We start from the raw sequence: 22052 nt of genomic DNA on the forward strand, positions 1-22052 counted from the left end.
TTTGTGCTTTTTTAACCCGACATTCGGACTTGCTGGCCGGAATGCTTAAAAAAATACCCGTATAAAGGGCAAAGGTGTCACTATAGTGTTTCAAGACCGTGTGTGTGAAGACGTTTATGGCCCTTGGGCCTAAAGAAAGTTATGTAAAAATCAAACCTTATCCTTCACTCAAAAAGCTTGAGTAATAAGCTGGCTGTAGAGAAAATTGGTCTAATGGCCTGAACTAATAAATGTCAAGGACGGCCACATTCAATTGTTTACACAACTGATTTTCTCTCCAGGACGATCACGATCATCTTACATGGCTTTTAACTACTGTATTATCCCTTGCCTCATTTAACGATCAATAACGTTCACAACTAGGGCCAATTGCAAGAACGGTTATGGGGTGTACGACGCCATTTACGATGACCTTCTTGCCCTGGTCTTTTTCAGCAATATCGCCTTTAACACATGGAATTCTGCACTTTTCGAAGCTTTGGAGGAGTCTCGAAACAAGTTTCCTGGTGGGAATTATTAGCTAGTGCTGTACTCAAAATATCGAAACTTCGAGATCTCTCCAGAGCTTCAAAAGGGTGGTATAACTGAAACAAGATCAGGGCAAGAAGGTCATCGTAAACGGCGTCGTACACCCAACGACTGTTCTTGCAATTGGCCCTTGGGGCCAATTGCAAGTCATAAAAGAAGGAACTCCAGCCGTATTCTTAAGATGGATTTTACAGTATATAAAATTTACCATAGTCTGTGTGTATAACGTCATGAGCCCGATGAGCCCGCAGGTGTCCAGTATGGCTACTGGTCGATAGCTTCCTCGTCTCACGAGTGTCGAATTTAGTGGATGAATGCTTCGGTGCGTATACCCGTATTCTATATCCTGAGAACGTTTGTAAGTTACCGTTTCCTTATGAGTGGAGATGTAAATACGCATTACATGGATAACTTGAACATACAAATAATACACGTTCTATTTCTACTTTAACAAGATGCGTTCCCTTTCTACCTAAACTAAATACGCTCACTTTTCTACCAGACTTTGAATCCCTTCTAAAAAGATTCACTACCTTAAGAAGTACGTATTGTCGCACTTCAGAATTTTATTCTGGCTAACACCAAACGATTTTATTCAGCTGAGAGAAACCCCTACCACTGAATGGGTTAAGCTAAAGTAACTGACGTTTTTTTGCGAAATAGGGATAACTTTTTGTTATTGCTACAACTTAATGGAAATTAATTCTTATATGACAAAATTTATTGTTTCATTGATGATGTCGTTTACTATCATAAAATAGTCAAATTATACCTAGAGGTCAGGTAAGGTCAGGTTATGTTAGGTCATCACGAAACTTTTTATTTGTATGTATTATACTTGTTCTGATATAGCCATCAACCAGGTGTTTGGATTGGTAATATTTTCCTCATTATCACTACTAGTTATTTCGTTGTTTTTTAATTATTCATAGTTTAGTCTCTACTGCACGCTTACACTTTGTAGAGCAAGTGAGATAGATAAAATGAGAAGCTATGATCATTTTCGGAGGCGAAGCACACGTACGATTGACAACCCGTAAACACAGCTGGACACTTCATCAAGATGTTTCTCCTAAACTGTTCAGGCTGGACAGTTGGGGTTTAGTTGCAGCGCGGTGAGGAGTGTATTTGTTTGTGTCCCACGTGCTAAGGTAAGCACTCTTGTCACCTTGTGTTTCTCAAGCTTAGTGTTCGCTAAAATTTACTCCTCAGGGATGACAACTTCGATCCAGTACTTACCTGTCATATTAAACATCTTTAACTTTCGGATTTCACGTAATAAAACTCCATCCAAATTATACAACTTAAATTAACATCAGCATCTTAATAATAATAACTTGCATCAAATTATACAACTTAATTTCGGATCTAACTTAATACAACTTTCACCTAAAGATACGAAATTTAATTCCCGTTCAGTAGTATAATCATGTGAGTAAGTTAGAGAAGATACAATACTGCTTTTGGAATGTGTGTTTGTGTGTGGAAGGCGTTTATAATGTGCCCATGAGCCTAAAAATAAATGCACTTCATTATGTAGATAAATTCAGGTGTTGGACTACTTTACACACACACACACACACACATCGCAGGCCTTGTATAACATCAGCAGCTGGGGAACGGGAAGGCTATACCAGTCATCGTTGATTATATCGCAGTAATAATAACCTCAATATTTTAATATGTATCGTATAGGTCCTGTAGCTTTGTTGTCCGTATCATTTATTTCTTCTTATTACTATACAGTATTCATTAGATTATGAAACATATGGTAAAATTACCTTCTAGAAACTTTGTAAAATTGAAAACATGAATTTGATCGTCAGGACGCTTAGCTGTAGTGAAGTGATTAATTTTTTTTATGAGTTTTAGGATATTTTTACTTTTTTTTATTCAATCCGGTAGCAGATACGTAAAACAATGGTTGACTTCCCTGTAGAATATTACTACGCTTGGTATTGTGGCGTTATGTTAGGGATACTGAGTTGGCACGATATTGTTTTTTGAACGTGTGTGTGTGTGTGTGTGTGTGTGTGTGTGTGTGTGTGTGTGTGTGTAATAACATTCCCTAGGCCCACTCCACTAGATTTTAGAGAGGAAGGGAGGGGAGGTACACATATGGCCTAAATAAATGCATGTGAAATGTAAGACACCTTTCATTATAAAAACATATGAATAACGGAACTCACGTCACACCCTTGTCTAAATTAGAGAGAGTAAGAGAATCAATTTCATTCAGCAACGTATAATGAAATTACTGTAGTATTTATCACATCAAGTAGGAAGAAATATTAAGTCACTACAAAGCTCCTTGACATAAATTACCGCACATGTGATGCAGTGCTTTCGTTTATAGATAACTTGTTCTAAAGGGTTCGTGAAACACCTGTGAACTGAAGTTTGTAAAGGGAAGTATATTACGGCGTCCCCTTTTACTCTGTGGGTTAGCATGTGTGGTGGTAAGGGGGAGGTATCGAAGTTATGCTGCCTCAGGTGTGGTGGTAATACTGGAGAGTGGTGGTATACTGAGATGTGGTGGTAATACTGAAGTGTGGTGGTATACTGAGATGTGGTGGTAATACTGAAGTGTGGTGGTAATACTGAAGTGTGGTGGTAACACTGAAGTGTGGTGGTAATACTGAAGTGTGTTGGTAATACTGTGATGTGGTGGTAATACTGAAGTGTGGTGGTAATACTGAAGTGTGGTGGTAATACTGAGATGTGGTGGTAATACTGAAATGTGGTGGAAATACTGAGATGTGGTGGTAATACTGAGATGTGGTGGTAATACTGAAGTGTGTTGGTAATACTGAAGTGTGTTGGTAATACTGAGATGTGGTGGTAACACTGAAGTGTGGTGGTAATACTGAAGTGTGGTGGTAATACTGAAGTGTAGTGGTAATACTGAAGTGTGTTGGTAATACTGAGATGTGGTGGTAACACTGAAGTGTGGTGGTAATACTGAGATGTGGTGGTAATACTGAAGTGTGGTGGTAATACTGAGATGTGGTGGTAATACTGAAATGTGGTGGAAATACTGTGATGTGGTGGTAATACTGAGATGTGGTGGTAATACTGAAGTGTGTTGGTAATACTGAAGTGTGTTGGTAATACTGAGATGTGGTGGTAACACTGAAGTGTGGTGGTAATACTGAAGTGTGGTGGTAATACTGAAGTGTAGTGGTAATACTGAAGCGTGTTGGTAATACTGAGATGTGGTGGTAACACTGAAGTGTGGTGGTAATACTGAAGTGTGGTGGTAATACTGAAGTGTGTTGGTAATACTGAGATGTGGTGGTAATACTGAGATGTGGTGGTAATACTGAAGTGTGGTGGTAATACTGAGATGTGGTGGTAATACTGACTGAGATGAGCTGGTTATACCAAATCTGGTTTATGGTAACCGTGATTATCATTTCATCACTCAATTGTGGCTAACCCGCACAAGGTTGGGAAATAGCCAAAAATAGCGGGGATGGCGATGATAAGATGTGTTGGTATTATTGAAGTGTGGTGTTGATAATTTTTTACGGGGAATAGCCCACCCAGGCACAGGTCATCAACCCACAACGAGGCCTGAAGGGGGAGGGGGGAGTAAAAATAAATTAAAAATAGAAGAGAAAAATACTAAATTAATCCACACCACGAAGATGCAGGAAAAACAACTTTTTGAAATGAGACACATTGTATGAGTGTGGAAACACAGAAGGCAGAGTATTCCACAGTTTGGCTGTGTGAGGAAAGAAGGATGAAGGATGTATTATAATGGGTTATATTCTAGTGTGACCGACATCCAAGCAGAAACGGTGGGCACCGCGGGCAAGACGTGTGTTACGAACCCACGGCCTTGGCGGTACACAGGATGCCAAATCCATCGAACATACCCGTTAAAATACCTGTAAAAGAGAGAGAGAGAGAGAGTGAAGCAATATTGCGGCGAAGAGAAAGGGAAGAGAGATTATCAACTAAAGGAGGAGGGTTAATAAGACGAAATGCCATTGATTCCACCCTATCTAACAGTTGGACAGAAGAAGAGCCACCCCAGATATGAGAGCAGTACTCCAAGTTAGGACGAATAAATCCCTTATAAACTTGAAACAACTGCTCAGTGAAGTACGGTAGCTATACGGCATCAGTACAGCATTCCCAGCTTTCGAGAGGCAGCTTTAGCAACGTTGTGGATGTGCGGCTTACATGACATATTAGAGGAAATGGTGAGGCCTAGCATATCTATTTTAGAATTTGGCAGAATGATGGCGTCCTGAAATGTGATTGGTGGGAGATCTTCTATTTTGGAAAGTGTAAGTGGTAAATACTGAGTTTTATTATTATTGAATTTAACCAAGTTTCTACCGCCCCATTCGGAGATGCTGCACAGATCCGCATTGATAGATGAAATGATATCAGCTCTAGAAACGGATCTAGTTTGAGAATTAGGGGGAAGGGGAAAATGTGAAAGAGTGTAGAGTAGAATACTGAGGTGTGTTGGTAATCCTGACTGAGACGTTGGTAATATTGACTGAGATGTGTTGGTAATCCTGACTGAGGTGTTGGTAATCCTGACTGAGATGTGTTGGTACAGATGTCGAGTTGGCAACAGTATGTGGGCGTCTTCCTATTGGCTGTCGTCACTTCTGTCGCCTCTGATAACTACAAAGAACTGACTGGAAATCAGGTGCGTGACAACCTTCATGACTCAACAGTCAGGCAAGCAAGCTTAACGGCTCTACACTCTGATGAAAATCAGCTTAATGGTTAAACACTCAGATGAAAGTCAGCTTAATAGCTCTACACTCAGATGAAAGTTAGCTTAATTGATCAATAATCAGATGAAAGTCAGCTTAGTGGCTATACACTCAGATGAAAGTCAGCTTAACTGCTAAACACTCAGATGAGTCAGCTTAATGGCTCCACACGGGTACAGTATATGGACCCAGTCAGCACAGAATATATTATGGTAATGCCGGACGGGTCTGAGAACAGTAAAGCTTGCACAATTTCTTACTTTATCATAATAAAACTAATAATAAATATGAAGTTATCATCGCCACAAATAATTTCATTGATAACCGTAAATACCAGTATATTAATAATCTTTCATAGTGATGTTAATTAATATCTTGTGACTATAAAAAGAAACATGAATTAGTTCAATTGTGACACTGGATGAATCGATAAATTATATAACAAACTCAACATAAATTAATTAATTGTTTACCTGTGAAATCATGATCGTCGACTCAGGTATGGAAGCTGAACCAGGAGGACGAAGCCACGGTCCAGCAGCTGGTTGTGGATGGCCTGGTGGACCCGCTGGACCACTCGGGACCATCAACCTCCCTCAGGGTCACCCCCGAGACGGCAGGTCTGGTGAAGGAGGTCCTAGACCAGGCTGGCATCACCTATCAGGTCATCGTCCAAGACCTGGCAAGATATCTTCGGGTCAGTGCCTGAAATTGTATTGACTTTGTTTACTGTATTTATGGTTCAACTTATTCAAGGTGCATGCTGTAGAAACAAGACCTGGTGAACGGTGCCTTATATCCCTGGCAGCTGAAGCACCTTCATCGAAAACAATTTATTTTGTCTACAAAGACTGAAGCCTTTTTAAAGTTTTCTTGATTATCCCAAAAGAAGGCAAATAATGTAGATTATTTTGAAGTTTTGTTACCGTTTTACAATCGGAGGATCATCCGAAAAGCACCAAAAAAAAAAAATGTATTTTAAAAGTGTGAAGTTTTATTTTCCCAGAAGATTGGACAAAATCTTGAGCTTCTGAAACTGTTTTTACTGCATCAAAAATAATCCCAAAGATTGACTCAGTCCATCTCTGCACCAACTTCAGCCGTATCATTAATGCTGCGCATTTACTTCAGGTTAACGACGTTATACAGAGGTCACAGGTCCGGAAGGAGCTGAGGGCCCAAACCTGCACATCATCCAGCTGCACTGCCCCTCTCACCGACAACTACATGACCTTTGACCAGGTGAATTTTATCTTTTCTATACGACCATTCAACAGATATAAAGAGATTTGATCTTATAACCTTCGATATAGTAATAGTGTCATACCTGCATACTGTATCTTATAAGTCATATCAGGTGATGAATATTAACACAATACATTTCTTAAAACCTATGTGTACTATGGGCCTCTGACGTGACCCTTTAAGGTAATGGTGTCATCAGGGCGCCAACAATTGACTTATCAGCATTAAAACGGAACGGAGATACACCCTTATCAATTTGTGAGTGAGTGTCTCGGGTCCTGTTAATTGTGAGTCAAAACTAATTTACGTTTTAGGAGATTTAACCCACCATCTGTCCCCCACAGTTCACTATACCCCACCTTCTGCCCCACATATTACATGCAGATGGTTCACTATAACTCTCTCCTTCCCCAATAGATGGAGTACTACTTGGCCCAGCTGAACAGCCACCCCAGAGTTAGTGTTTCATCCATCGGCAAGTCGATCGAGGGTCGTGACATATGGATAGTTCACATCAACCGTTCTGGTTGTGAAGGTGGGTGGCCCCTGTACCCTGTAGTCTATTGTGCTGTGGTCTACAGCCCTAGTAACCTTTAGTGTCAGTCTACAAGCAGTGAAGTATCTACTCTATGTAGTCCTCATCCCTTGTAGTCTACACCCCCAGTAGTCCCAGATTATAATGAAAATTACTGAAGACAGCTGTAAGTTACGCCAGTTACTTCTACCTATATATTCTCACTGACAGATGAATTACCTGACTTTTTCCTCAGACCACCAAAGCAATTTTGTCGTGGTATCTGGGGAGATGTATTGTGTGTGTATTGATAAACTGCTTATTACATGTGGCGTTGTATTGTCTGGGTCAAGGTATAGTAATGATGCGTGAGATCTTTCCCTACAGGTCAGGAACCGATTGGCATGACACCGCGTTTTGCGTACTCTGCCATGAAGCGCCGGACGGTCTGGCTGGAGGGAGGTGGGTATTATTTACTGTTGAAGGTATGAGGATGGCCCAAGGCTCAAGGATATCCAGTAGGGGATGTAGTCGTTCACGGTCACTCGACGGTCGTGTTTACAATACCTTGAAGAAGTTGCACATCCAAAACACGGGAATGCCATCTATTATTATCTGCACAGAACTGAATTCCTCAACATACACATTGTGTCTCGCACAGCGTGTGACTTGTACAGTGTGCAACTTGTACAGCCCTCTGCAAGAGTAAGTCACAGTGTACTTGGTAATGAAGACTACAGTTATGTGCACAAATTGATAACATACAGTACAATACCCCATGTTTTGGATGTGTAGTTCCTCAAGAAACTGTGAACACAACCATGAAGGGACTTTTGGAAACACTTGAATATTTGACCTGATATTTTTTCTTGTATGCCTGTAACCTCTACAGTAAATATGACCAAGAACTGTCACATTATATATCATAAAGTTGTTATTTTCCTGAGTTTTTCTTTTACATTGGTGTAAGTAGAGCTTTAACTCATACAAGGTTGTTTTTGTTATTGTCAGGCATCCACGCTCGTGAATGGATCTCACCAGCCGTAACTCTACAAATCATTCACAATATTACTCATGACTGCTCTATGGGTCGGGGGCTGGAGGTTTACGTAGTGCCCATGGCAAACCCTGATGGATACGTCCACACCTGGACTAATAATCGCCTCTGGCGTAAGAACCGCAGAAACAACCCCGACAGCTCATGTGACGGCGTCGATCTTAACCGTAACTGGGACTTTGATTACGGTGTGGGCGCCTCCCCTCATCCCTGCGGTGAAACTTATCGAGGAACATCTGCCTTTTCTGAACCAGAGACTCAGGCCCTGCGAGAAGCAATGCTGCAGGTGAACAGCACAGGCACCCTCCAAATGGTGATGGCAGTGCACAGCTACGGCCAGCTGCTGCTCTATCCCTACGGTGGCCCCGCCAGTAACCCAGCACCATACAAGGAGAAGATGGAGAATCTTGGGAAATTGTTCGTCAACACTGTCAACAAGGTTCATGACAAGACATACAAGATTATGAACGCCAATGAATTGTACCCAGCGTCTGGCACTTCCCAAGACTGGGCCAAGGGTATTCTCAAGGCCAAGTACGCCTATACACTTGAGCTACGTAGTAAAAAGACCTTCGTTCTGAAACCCGATGAGATTCTGCCCACGGGGCAGGAAGTGTTGGAGGGACTCAAGATGGTGTTTCTGGCTCTCGCCAGAGAAAAGAATACCCAGTAGTGCTGAGCTGGTATGTCGCCACCAGCAGCTGTTGGATGAGAGGTGCATCAATATTGTATTAATATTCAGTGCAGATGAATCTACTCCCAGAAGTTGTAGACTTGTTGATGTTGTCTAACATCTCAACGTATTGGACGGCCTGGAGCATCAGACATGACTACACCTGTACAAGACGACACCATACAACTACCTCTCACAGCACTACACTTCTTACTGCACTGTTCAATTGAATAAAGTCAATGTTTCAATGAATTATTTGTTTACCCTTACCATGATATATCTCTACTTGTCACACTTCATAATGGTTTTATCAGTTTCTGTAAACAAGTTCGCAGAAAACCCAAGCCAAGGTGAAAATCAAGAGGGTTACCGACCATGTTTGGAGAGTCTGTGTGTGGGTCTGACTACAACGCATCCAACATAACGTCACTTACCGTGTGACAACCACCTGCCAACAGACAGACGGGACACCTATAACTCTACAGAGCTTAACATAATGGCTGCGTGAATGCCCAGGCCAAGAGTATGAGGTTTTCAGCCAAGTACAAATGGGATGCTAACTTTGCGAGGGGGCAAGTGATATTTGACCAAGTGTTGTATTTACTTTTACAAACTCTCCAAACTTCAACAGCAGCAATGGCGGATTCAGGAATATCAATGGGGGAAAGGGTCCAAGTAGTTCTGGGTGGGGGAACATAGTGAGCTGTGGGGTTTTGGGGGGGACTGTAATCCCCGCCGCCAGAATTTTTTTTTTAAATCTGACCAATATCATGGTCATTTTGATGCCACGCGCACTTGATATTAGGAGATATTCTGAGGTCAATAGTAATTACTTTTTTACTAAACAAAAATGTCTGAGTACAATACTGCATTAAAGAAAAAATACTCGAATTTTCTGACGAAAAGGGGGGTCCAATCCCCCAGGATCTGCCCTTCAGCAGCAAATTAAAACAATCTCGATCATAAAATGTATGTCTGCCCTCAAAACGCACTGAACGTGCTTAGGCAGTTGTAGATTCATGCAGGGATTTCCATCACGATGTCAATATATTCAAATGTTTAGTAGTAAGTTAAGTGGACAGAAACGTTGCTAGTGTTGGAGCGAGACCAGGGCGAGTAGCTTCAGTACAGGACACCATTCAAATCAGTGAGTGATTAACTGGCTATGAGCGCATGACTTACTTCCCGATACCTTAATAATAAGGAACTTATCTATATTTCATGATTATTGTTGACAGGGATGGACAATAACCTACCAACGTCTCTCAGCTTCCAAACAAATACGATTTTTTTGTCTCGTGCAAAAACATATATTACAGTCATTTTAGTATTACTCAATATCCAAGTATGCAGATCATGTGAAGAATAGGCACCCCAGCTTGTTTCGCCCGATTATTAAATACTCTAACTCTTACCTAACCTAACTAACCTAATTTAACTTAGTCTAATATACCCTAACCCAACCTAATTCCCCAGGTAGTTATAATGAGACAGAACTTGCAAGAAGAGGATTACACATATGTAGGAAGTATAGAGAATAGGAATGTAAAGAGAGAAGCTTGGTAGCGTGGCCGCTTGTGTTATTTACTCAGAGTCAACACGCTTATCTTATATGTCAATACACAAATCTATTCTTCTCAAGGGACAACCTGTTAAACACCTTTTCGATACAACCATTTATTAATTCACTCAATGACATGGACACATTAATATCACTATTATATCGGGGTACTAACACATTATGTTTTACGTTACTCGACACTGACTTCTCGGACACAACATGAATGAATACACTTCCCACAGTAGGTAACTCACCCAAGAGATTGCTCTGACAATGACTCACGTGTACACCTGACGTAGGCCCAGTGGGTGTTGGCTGGGCTCTCGTATGCGGGACTCTGCTTAGCTGGGGGCGTCGTGAAGTCTCCCCCCCGACCTGGGGGGAGGGGACGAGCGTGACTCTGTGCGAGTGGACAGACTGACCTCTCAATGACCAACCTCTCTGAATGATGCCGTATCAGAATCAACGTGAGAATGAGAATGGACAGGACTGTAGGGCCTTTATATGGGGTCGGCCCAGCCGGCTTTTGACCTCTAACCAATTATCACTAAACTGGTTAGATCTGGACAGCGTGTTCAGGTGTGGTCATGCCCAGGTGTCTTGGTCAGGTGAGGTCACCCAGGTCACCCGACCTGATAGAGGTGTATAAATGGAAGTCAGGGCTAAACAAAGGGGACATTACAAAGGTGCTCAAACTATCCAACCAGGAGCGAACTCGCAACAATGGTTTTAAATGAGACAAATTTAGATTTCGGCATGAAATAAGTAAACACTGGTTTGGAAACAGAGTAGTAGATGAATGGAACAAGTTACCAAATATCATCATTAACTCGAATACGCTGAATAGCTTCAAACATAGGTTGGATGCTTATATGAACAATAGGGGTTGGGTGTAAACGGGACTGCCCAGTATGGGCCAATAGGCCCGCTGCAGTTTCCTCCATTCTTATGTTCTTAATTAGCGGCGAGGTCGGGTCCCTAGGGTCTTGGGGTGTGTCTACCTGGAATGTCAGGGTACCACGAGGTCTGCAGTGTACTTACATAAGAACATAAGAAAATAAGGAGTCTACAATAGGCCGGTTGGCCTATGCATGGCAGCTCCTGTCGAGAGTTACTACCACTCTCTATTATCCATGAATCTATCTAGCCTCCTTTTGAAACTTTCCAGAGTTCCCGCACTTACTACAAAGTTGCTAAGCTTGTTCCACTCGTCCACCACCCTATTTGTGAACCAGTTCCTTCCTATGTCCCACCTAAACCTAAACTTATCCAACTTAAATCCATTGCTCCGAGTCCTATCCTGCTCGGATATTATAAGAGCTTTATCTATATCCCCTTTATTGAATCCTTTCACCCACTTAAATACTTCTATCACATCTCCCCGCACTCTTCGTCTTTCTAGAGAATGCAAGTTAAGTTTCTTTAACCTATCCTGATATGGAAGGTTTCTAAGTCCCGGAATCATTTTCGTCATTCTTCGCTGCACCGACTCTAGTGAATTGATATCCATTCTATATTAAGGGCACCAGAACTGAACCGCATAATCGAGGTGCGGCCTGACTAGCGCAAGATATAGTTGCAATAAGACCTCTGCACTCTTATTACTTACACTTCTAGTTATAAAACCCAATACTCTGTTTGCCTTATTTCGAACATTAACGCACTGTTTTCTAGGCCGTAGGTCCGGGCTTACAAGTACCCCTAGGTCTCTTTCACAAGTCGACTTCGCTAGGTTGATGTTGTTAAGGCTGTATACATTGTCAGTATTTGTTCTTCCAATATTAAGTACGCCATTTTTCAGACCACCCCTGCAGTATATTTAGATCCTCCTGTAATGCATTTGTATCCTGCCCTGAATTTATCTGCCGCCCTATTTTGGTGTCATCCGCAAACTTGCTTATGTCACTGCTGATCCCAGTATCTAGATCGTTTATGTAGATTATGAACAAGAGTGGGCCTGGTACTGACCCCTGGGGAACCCCACTGGTTACACGGCCCCACTCAGATTTAACACCATCTACGCTGACCGTCTGCGTTCTATCGGTGAGCCATAATTTTATCCAATTGCTGTTGTATGTGCTGTAATTCTGGGCTGTAAGCTTTGGTCTGACAATCAATCATTACATAGCGTTTAGGTGCGTAAAACACACACACACACACACACACACACACACACACACACACACACACACACACACACACACACACACACACACACACACACACACACACACAGCCCAGTCCCAACCATTGTAAAAATTATCAATAACATGTAATAAATCAGTGTATTCACTCCCGGTAAACACTGCTCCTTACACTGTCACTATGTTGAAATGAACTGTAGTTTGAGCTGATCCCCATCTAAGTTATTATATGTCTTATTTGTGTCACTTATGTTACTTGTATATTATTTGTAATTCGTAACCCATTCCCCAAATATGTAACTGTATATTTTCAGCCTTCTGGCTGCCAAGCTCTTTCAATAAACCGTTAATTATTATTATTATTATTACACACACACACACACACACACACACACACACACACACACACACACACACACACACACACACTTTTACTACCACCCAGCTTTCAAAAACCTACTTTGCATCAGCGACATACACAATTTTTTTTCCCTGCAGTAAAAAAACATAACAAATGATACGACAAACAGGTAAAACAAAAGCAAATAAGAGTATGTTAAACTATTATACAGTCGGGACAACTTGCATTAGAAAATATAGGAACTAAAGAAATCAGAAAGGGTATGAAAAATGAGGAAACTTGGATGGGAGGGGAAGGAAAGGAGGAAACAGACAGTAAGAAGGAGGAAAACGTAAAGAAAGAAAAGAAGAGGAAGGAAGGAGGAAGAAGAAGACTAACATTACAGAGAGAGTGTGTGTATGTGTGGTGATCAAACGCCATTTTCAACTGATGGCCACCTGTGTGATGATGATGAGATGGAGAGAAGAACAAACTGTAGGAGGAAGGTAAAATTAGCAAGTGGGAGATTTGATAGCAGGTGGGCACCTACCTGGTCAGCATAAAAACGCTGAACATGTTGCCACTAGTGTTAAGTCTTTTCACATAACGTACAGGTTCGTATAAGTCAACAAATTTCCGATCAACAGTAAGAGACAAATAAGCAATAACTACACAAAAAATCACGTTGTTCATATCCTGACATCAATTTTACTATATTGCACATAAGTATCTATTTTGAAGTGGCCGGCATCACTGGTCACCAGTTGTTCAGACATCAACCATGGCTTCGGATTGATAATATTTTCCTCCTAATATTAACAGCAGTTGCGACAGAATCTTTACATGTTGGGTACCAATAATTTATGTATAGTTATGTTTCTAATGTAAATATATAATTATTAAAGCAAGTGAGATAGAGAAAATAAAAACCTTTGCTGATACGAATATACCCAGAGACGGTGCGAACACGCTCATGGGTACTCGTGCGTACGCCGCGTCACAGGAGACACGTGGAGGACAGTTCATCTTGTTATCTTCCACATTACTTAGACCAGTTGGTGTTTAACGGTGGTGTAGTAAGGAGCACAGCACAGAACCCCCCTACACACAGTACCAAGGTAAGTTCTCTGTCTCTACCGCGTCTTTCAAGCTTACTGTTCGCTAAACTTTACTCCTCAGGTATGAAGAATTGATTGAGTGGTAATTACATCCCTGGTGACGCAACAGCTTTGCTCGGGTATAACAACTTCGATCCGGTATATGCAATAATATTTTCACCTTCCCAACGCAATAACTTCAAACTAATTATACAATAATTAATTCCAGATAAGTAACAAAAGCTGTGAAATAGTGAAATATAATAGTTTGAAGGTGACTTTATTTAAATATGAATTTAACATAGGGTTCAAATTTGGCATCTTAATGTTTTTGAAATAGCGCGTGTGGGTGGATGTGTACAAGCGCCAACGCCGCAAAGATGCTGCCGCCGCCCCTCCCGCACTAGATGAAGCCCTCCACACGTGCAACATCTGTGAACGACCCTGCCGGTTCCGTATCGGCCTCTTTAGTCACCTCAGAGCTCACCAACGAAGGTGACATCCCTAAAAACTAATATCATTGTCTCATAGCTGGATGATCGTCATACTCGATTCCGAGTGACAGCAAAGTAGTAGTAGTAGTGTGTGTGTGTGTGTGTGTGTGTGTGTGTGTGTGTGTGTGAGAGAGAGATTAAGACCTTACTAGTGCGATGAATTAGGCACTCCAATTTTGTTTATCCGATAGAAAGATATTCAGTAAAATCATACTACAAGTTTTATAGTGACTCAGCAGGAGGCATATTGACAATGCAGGTAGACAATTCGTTAGGTATATAAACATGCATAAAAACTCAGGTGTGTTGGCGTGACTGACTCCTAAGCCTACAGAAACACACACACACTACTAATACTACTACTATTACTTTACTGTCACTCGGAATCGAGTATGAGATCATCCAGTATGATACAATGATTTGAGTTATGAGGGATGTCACCTAGGTTGGTGAGCTCTGAGGTGACTAGAGGCCGATACGAGACCAGCAGGGTCGTCCACAAATGTTGCACGTGTGGAGGGCTACATCTAGTGAAGAGGGGCGGCGGCAGCGTCTTTCCGGCGTTGGCGCTTGTCTGCCTCGGTTTGCAGTCGGGCTAACTCGAAAGTATACAGTAGACACCTTCTCGTGTGGTGCTCCTCCAAGCGTTACGGTGTGGAGTAATCGTCTCCCAGGTGAGGGGGTTGATTTGGCACTTTTCTGGTTTGTTTTAAGACTATCCTTATACATTTTCAGTTGTCCGCCAGCGTTACGTTTACTATTCGTTAGGTGACTGACTGTAAAGTAGCTGCTTTGGCAGTCTACTGTCGTCCACGCGGGTAATATGACCAGTCCAACGTAGATGTTCATGGATAATGGTAGCCTCGATGCTCCTACAGTTGGTAACACACACACACACACAATATCGTGAGAAGAAATCCCTGGCATTTTACAAGACCCCCACAGCCTCTAATGTTGTAATATTCTACGGGAAAATCAACCTTTGTTTCGCTTCTCTGTCCCTTCAAGGTCACACATCCGAACCAGGAATTTGAACGCGCGACTGCGGTGGTGAGATAAGCAAACATCAACTGTTCCACCAACACAGCGATATTATTATTATTCACTGTAACTTAGATTTATGTAAAAATTATGCTTTATTCAATCGTAAGTAGGTTAGGTTAAGTTTATGTTTGGTAAGTTACGGGTGGGAGATGGAAGAGGAAGTCAATGAACCCTGCATATAAGCTGGGGGGTGTTGCCCTTTTCCGGCGCCAAAACTCACGTCACTTAAATACTGCACACAATAACAGGAACACGAATCTTGACTCTACAATTACTCTTGCATGCTGGTTCTTCTCACAAACACACACAAGATTATTCCCTAACTAATACACACATACACTACACATACCATCAACCCTCTATCAGCCCACAGCTCGACGAAGACCTGTACCATGAGTTATATCCCGATTACATAACAGTTATATCCCGATTACGTAAAAGTTATAACCCGATTACGAAAGAACTTTAAATGCTGGGCCACCTTTTTAATCCCCGAGCTTAATAGGTGTAAAAAAAATCAGGTGTTGGATAATGATTTTAACCATATTTCTTCTCCCCTAAATATATCTGATGATTTATATATTTTTTTAATAATGTACTAATTGAGGATTAATAGTTGACGATACTTATTTTAGATACCAAACACACTAATTATTTAGACTCATAATTACACACACTCTCTCGTGTGCCTCGCCGGACGACACCACCTCCTCCTGTTTAATGACGCGGTCGTAAACCCCCTTAACGGTGAACTCTACAAACAGAAAAAAATTCCAGCCACACATATGATGGAGCTGGATAGATTGATAGATGGATGGATGGATAGATAGATGACTATGGTGCTGTGGTCATAATTACTGAGGTGTGTTGGTAATACTGAGTGAGGTGTGTTGGTAATACTGACTGAGATGTGTTGGTACAGATGTGTTGGCAACAGGTGGGCGTCTTCCTATTGGCTGTCGTCACTTCTGTCGCCTCTGATAACTACAGAGAACTGACTGGTAATCAGGTGCGTGAAAACCTTCATGACTCAACACCAGGCAAGCAAGTTTAATGGCTCCACACTCTGATGAGTCAGTTTAGTGGCTCTACTGTACTCTCAGATGAGTCAGCTTAATGGCTCCACACGGGTACAGTATATGGACCCAGTCAGCACAGAATATATTATGGTAATGCCGGACGGGTCTGAGAACAGTAAAGCTTGCACAATTTCTTACTTTATTATAATAAAACTAATAATAAATATGAAGTTATCATCGCCACAAATAATTTCATTGATAACCGTAAATACCCGTATATTAATAATCTTTCATAGTGATGTTAATTAATATCTTGTGACTATAAAAAGAAACATGAATTAGTTAAATTGTGACACTGGATGAATCGATAAATTATATAACAAACTCAACATAAATTAATTAATTGTTTACCTGTGAAATCATTATCGTCGACTCAGGTATGGAAGCTGAACCAGGAGGACGAAGCCACGGTCCAGCAGCTGGTTGTGGATGGCCTGGTGGACCCGCTGGACCACTCGGGACCATCAACCTCCCTCAGGGTCACCCCCGAGACGGCAGGTCTGGTGAAGGAGGTCCTAGATCAGGCTGGCATCACCTATCAGGTCATCGTCCAAGACCTGGCAAGATATCTTCGGGTCAGTGCCTGAAATTGTATTGACTTTGTTTACTGTATTTATGGTTCAACAGACCGAATATGTTCATTAAAAACAATATATTTTGTGTCTGCAAACACTACAAATTATGTCTAGACTGAATCTGTGTAACCATAGCATTGACACTCACCATTATGGCAAAGAACATTGAGTATTTTGGCACTGAAATTTTCTAAGGAAAATGGATTATTCTACAACTTTGAAACCACTTTACAGCATGAGAATCGTCCCAGAATAACCAAAAGTAAATAGTATTTTGAAAATAGGATTTTTTTATCCAAAAGACTAGGCAAAATTTGGACTATCTGAAGCCATTCCAAAAGATCAAACCAATCACCCCAGCACCAGGTTCAGGCGTCCCATTATAATGTGTATTTATTTCAGGATAACGACGTCACACCGCTGGTCCAGGTCCGATTTGGACTGACGGCCCAAACCTGTACTTCATTAAACTGCTCTGCCCCTCTCACCGACAACTACATGACCTTTGAGCAGGTAAATCTTGTCCCTCACGTTTAACACGACCTTCCAATAGGTATAGATCTGACCATAAGGTCATACAAAGTCATACCTGCATAGGTAATTTTATCAGCCTTAGTAAGTCTCATAATTCGTGAATGATGACTGACTGTTAGTTGCTATGTGAGGCGTACTGCCAACAACCAATCACTATAGTAACAGTCTCGGCTTCTGTTAAATGTAAGACATCCCACCACCTGTCACCCATAGTTCACTATACCCCACCTACATGTGGTGACCTATTGCATTCAGATGGTTCACTATAACTCTCTCCTTCCCCAATAGATGGAGTACTACTTGGCCCAGCTGAACAGCCACCCCAGAGTTAGTGTTTCATCCATCGGCAAGTCGATCGAGGGTCGTGACATATGGATGGTTCACATCAACCGTTCTGGTTGTGAAGGTGGGTGGCCCCTGTACCCTGTAGTCTATTGTGCTGTGGTCTACAGCCCTAGTAACCTTTAGTGTCAGTCTACAAGCAGCGTAGTCTCTACTCTATGTAGTCCTCATCCCTTGTAGTCTACACCCCCAGTAGTCCCACATTATAATTAATATTACTGAAGACAGCTGTAAGTTACGCCAGTTACTTCTACCTATATAATTCTCACTGACAGATGAATTACCTGACTTTTTCCTCAGACCACCAAAGCAATTTTGTCGTGGTATCTGGGGAGATGTATTGTGTGTGTATTGATAGACTGCTTGCTACATGTGGCGTTGTATTGTCTGGGTCAAGGTATAGTAATGATGCGTGAGATCTTTCCCTACAGGTCAGGAACCGATTGGCATGACACCGCGTATTGCGTACTCTGCCATGAAGCGCCGGACGGTCTGGCTGGAGGGAGGTGGGTGTTATTAAGGCTAAGTGTATGTGACTCGCTCCATAAAGTATCTTTAAGTAGGGGTCGGATGAATTTCAAAATGAACACTGCAGTTCCTGGTGTCTTGGTAGGGTTGTCAAAATCCTTTGTCCGTCGTGTCATAATGTCTTCACAAAATCGTAAAGATACTTTTTGCAGCGTGTATACATTATATCTCTCTCTATTAAAATATTAATTTTATCTTTGTCGCTCAATAATAAGCCAGCGGAGCCCATAAGTACAATGTGTGCATTTCTCAGGCACTGCTGTAACTCTTGAAGGCGTGAGGATGATCTGAGGCTCAAGGATATCCAGTAGGGGATGTAGTCGTTCACGGTCACTCGACGGTCGTGTTTACAATACCTTGAAGAAGTTGCACATCCAAAACACGGGAATGCCATCTATTATTATCTGCACAGAACTGAATTCCTCAACATACACATTGTGTCTCGCACAGCGTGTGACTTGTACAGTGTGCAACTTGTACAGCCCTCTGCAAGAGTAAGTCACAGTGTACTTGGTAATGAAGACTACAGTTATGTGCACAAATTGATAACATACAGTACAATACCCCATGTTTTGGATGTGTAGTTCCTCAAGAAACTGTGAACACAACCATGAAGGGACTTTTGGAAACACTTGAATATTTGACCTGTTTTTTCTTGTATGCCTATAACCTCTACAGTAAATATGACCAAGAACTGTCACATTATATATCATAAAGTTGTTATTTTCCTGAGTTTTTCTTTTACATTTGTGTAAGTAGAGCTTTAACTCATACAAGGTTGTTTCTGTTATTGTCAGGCATCCACGCTCGTGAATGGATCTCACCAGCCGTAACTCTACAAATCATTCACAATATTACTCATGACTGCTCTATGGGTCGGGGGCTGGAGGTTTACGTAGTGCCCATGGCAAACCCTGATGGATACGTCCACACCTGGACTAATAATCGCCTCTGGCGTAAGAACCGCAGAAACAACCCCGACAGCTCATGTGACGGCGTCGATCTTAACCGTAACTGGGACTTTGATTACGGTGTGGGCGCCTCCCCTAATCCCTGCGGTGAAACTTATCGAGGAACATCTGCCTTTTCTGAACCAGAGACTCAGGCCCTGCGAGACGCAATGCTGCAGGTGAACAGCACAGGCACCCTCCAAATGGTGATGGCAGTGCACAGCTACGGCCAGCTGCTGCTCTTTCCCTACGGTAACCCCGCCAGTAACCCAGCACCACAAACAGAAGAAATGAAACAGCTTGGCATAATATTTGCTAACACTGTCAAGACGGTTCATGGCAAGAACTACGTGGTCAAGAGCAGCGGTAGCTTTTCTCCTGCATCTGGCGCAACTGACGACTGGGCCAAGGGTGTCCTAAAGACCACGTACTCCTATACACTCGAGCTTCGTGATAAAAGCAGCTTCGTTCTGGACCCCGATGAGATCCTTCCAACTGGGCAGGAGGTGTTGGAGGGACTCAATATGGTGTTCCTGGCCCTCGCCCCAGAAAAATATACCCAGTAGTGTTGGATGGGTGCCAAGTAAAAGTTTTTGGTTAGCATGAACCATTAACTTACATTTTGTGGCCACTAAAAGTAATTTACAAATACCATCACAAAGCAAAGATTTAAAGTGTGATGCTCGGGTCCAGGGGTTCAAAGTTGGAACTGTATTGTTTTTGGAGACTTTGTATGAAGATTTTTACATTGTGTCTATGGATCCCAAAAATCACTTGGCCAACTTTGGTCCTGTACATGTTGGTACGACTCTGATATTTGGCCGACGGGCACTGTAGACACCTTTATATAGGTTTCAAAAACAAAATCGTGCTACCTTGAAGACCTGAACTGGCCACTTTAATTAAGGAAATCCTAAAAAAAAATTCATGCTCTAAATTAACTATTTCAATATTGTATTGATATTCAGTGCAGATGAATCTACTCCCAGAAGTTGTAGACTTCTTGATGTTGTCTAACATCTCAACGTATTGGACGGCCTGGAGCATCAGACATGACTACACTTGTACAAGACGACACCATACAACTACCTCTCACAGCACTACACTTCTTACTGCACTGTACAATTGAATAAAGTCAATGTTTTAATGAATTATTTGTTTACCCTTACCATGATATATCTCTACTTGTCACACTTCATAATGGTTTTATCAGTTTCTGTAAACAGGTTCGCAGAAAACCCAAGCCAAGGTGAAAATCAAGAGGGTTACCGACCATGTTTGGAGAGTCTGTGTGTGGGTCTGACTACAACGCATCCAACGTAACGTCACTTACCGTGTGACAACCACCTGCCAACAGACAGACGGGACACCTATAACTCTACAGAGCTTAACATAATGGCTGCGTGAATGCCCAGGCCAAGAGTATGAGGTTTTCAGCCAAGTACAAATGGGATGCTAACTGTCCGAGGGGGCAAGTGATATTTGACAAAGTGTTGTATTTACTTTTACAAACTCTCCAAACTTCAACAGCAGCCAAGTAAAACAAACTCGATCATAAACATTTCCAGCTGGGAGTTAGTAATCAGTACATTCTGCTGGTAGGTGAAAGGTACTGTCATGGGGGAATGTAAATAATGGTGTATTCTTTTAACTTGATACTTTCGTTTACTAAGCTCAAACTCCCATATTTTATTTCAACAGTGTTTTAAGGTCCACAAAGGGAATACAGTTGTAGCGGTTTTCTCAGGTTCTATTTATCGATTTACTGAACAATTTATCAGGAGTGGTAGTCGGGCACCTAGTCCACTGGAGAACGACGGGTTTTAAACAAAGCTAACTCACTTTAACTATTAACTTGTAGACCAAGGTTAACTGGGTGCAATGTGTATTTGTGTGTGGTGGGTCACATGTCTACCTACACTGATCACAACCTATCACAGCTACTATTATACCGATCATGAGTGTTATTGGAACCAGTCACAGGCGTTATTACTGTCACTGGTGTTATTAGTCACAGGCGTTATTGCAGTCACAGGTAATAGTAGACCACCACAGGTTTAGTCAGTTACGAAATCGTCACATGTGTCGATATGGTGACAAGTGTTATTACGGCCGTCATATATACTGTAGGTGTGTCCACTGACCGCCCTACAGCTGTCAATCTTTGCCGGGATAATGACCGATATTCACCCTCGGTCGATCGCAATGGTAAGTGGTGGGGTCATGGTAGTTGGTGTGGATCATGGTAGGTGCTGTGTGGATCATGGTAAGTGGTGTGTGGATCATGGTAGGTGATGTGTGGATCATGGTAGGTGGTGTGTGGATCATGGTAGGTGGTGTGGATCATGGTAGGTGGTGTGTGGATCATGGTAGATGGTGTGGATCATGGCAGGTGGTGTGTGAATCATGGTAGGTGGTGTGTGGATCATGGTAGATGGTGTGGATCATGGTAGGTGGTGTGTGAATCATGGTAGGTGGTGTGTGGATCATGTTAGATGGTGTGGATCATGGTAATGGTGGTGGTGTGTGAATCATGGTAGGTGGTGTGTCGATCATGGTAGATGGTGTGGATCATGGTAGGTGGTGTGTGAATCATGGTAGG

The 22052-nt window shown here is 42.0% G+C and overlaps 2 protein-coding genes across 5 annotated transcripts; both read left to right on the top strand.

Annotated features, from left to right (window-relative positions):
- The first annotated feature begins 1569 nt into the window (after nt 1-1569).
- On the top strand, nt 1570-9010 carry LOC121861029 (carboxypeptidase B-like). Of its 4 annotated transcripts, none has more exons than XM_042358505.1 (7): nt 1570-1679; nt 5111-5203; nt 5773-5970; nt 6405-6515; nt 6936-7053; nt 7420-7494; nt 8044-9010. In XM_042358505.1, exons 2-7 carry the CDS (start codon nt 5111-5113, stop codon nt 8760-8762), a joined length of 1314 nt encoding a protein of 437 aa, XP_042214439.1. In that variant the 5' UTR covers nt 1570-1679; the 3' UTR covers nt 8763-9010. The 4 variants fall into 4 exon arrangements, with proteins under 4 accessions (XP_042214439.1, XP_042214438.1, XP_042214440.1 ...); XM_042358504.1 differs by lacking the exon at nt 1570-1679 and adding an exon at nt 2972-3021; XM_042358506.1 differs by lacking the exon at nt 1570-1679 and adding an exon at nt 3012-3066.
- Nucleotides 9011-13799: 4789 nt separating this feature from the next.
- LOC121861030 (carboxypeptidase B-like) lies at nt 13800-20597 on the top strand. The gene is made up of 7 exons (XM_042358509.1): nt 13800-13925; nt 16365-16451; nt 16899-17096; nt 17499-17609; nt 17919-18036; nt 18404-18478; nt 19298-20597. The coding sequence occupies exons 2-7, from the start codon at nt 16365-16367 to the stop codon at nt 20014-20016; spliced, it is 1308 nt and encodes a 435-aa protein (XP_042214443.1). The 5' UTR covers nt 13800-13925; the 3' UTR covers nt 20017-20597.
- The last annotated feature ends 1455 nt before the right edge of the window (nt 20598-22052 follow it).

Source organism: Homarus americanus, unplaced genomic scaffold (assembly GCF_018991925.1).
Source record: "Homarus americanus isolate GMGI-L3 unplaced genomic scaffold, GMGI_Hamer_2.0 scaffold52806, whole genome shotgun sequence".
NCBI classification, from domain to species: Eukaryota; Metazoa; Arthropoda; class Malacostraca; order Decapoda; family Nephropidae; genus Homarus; species Homarus americanus.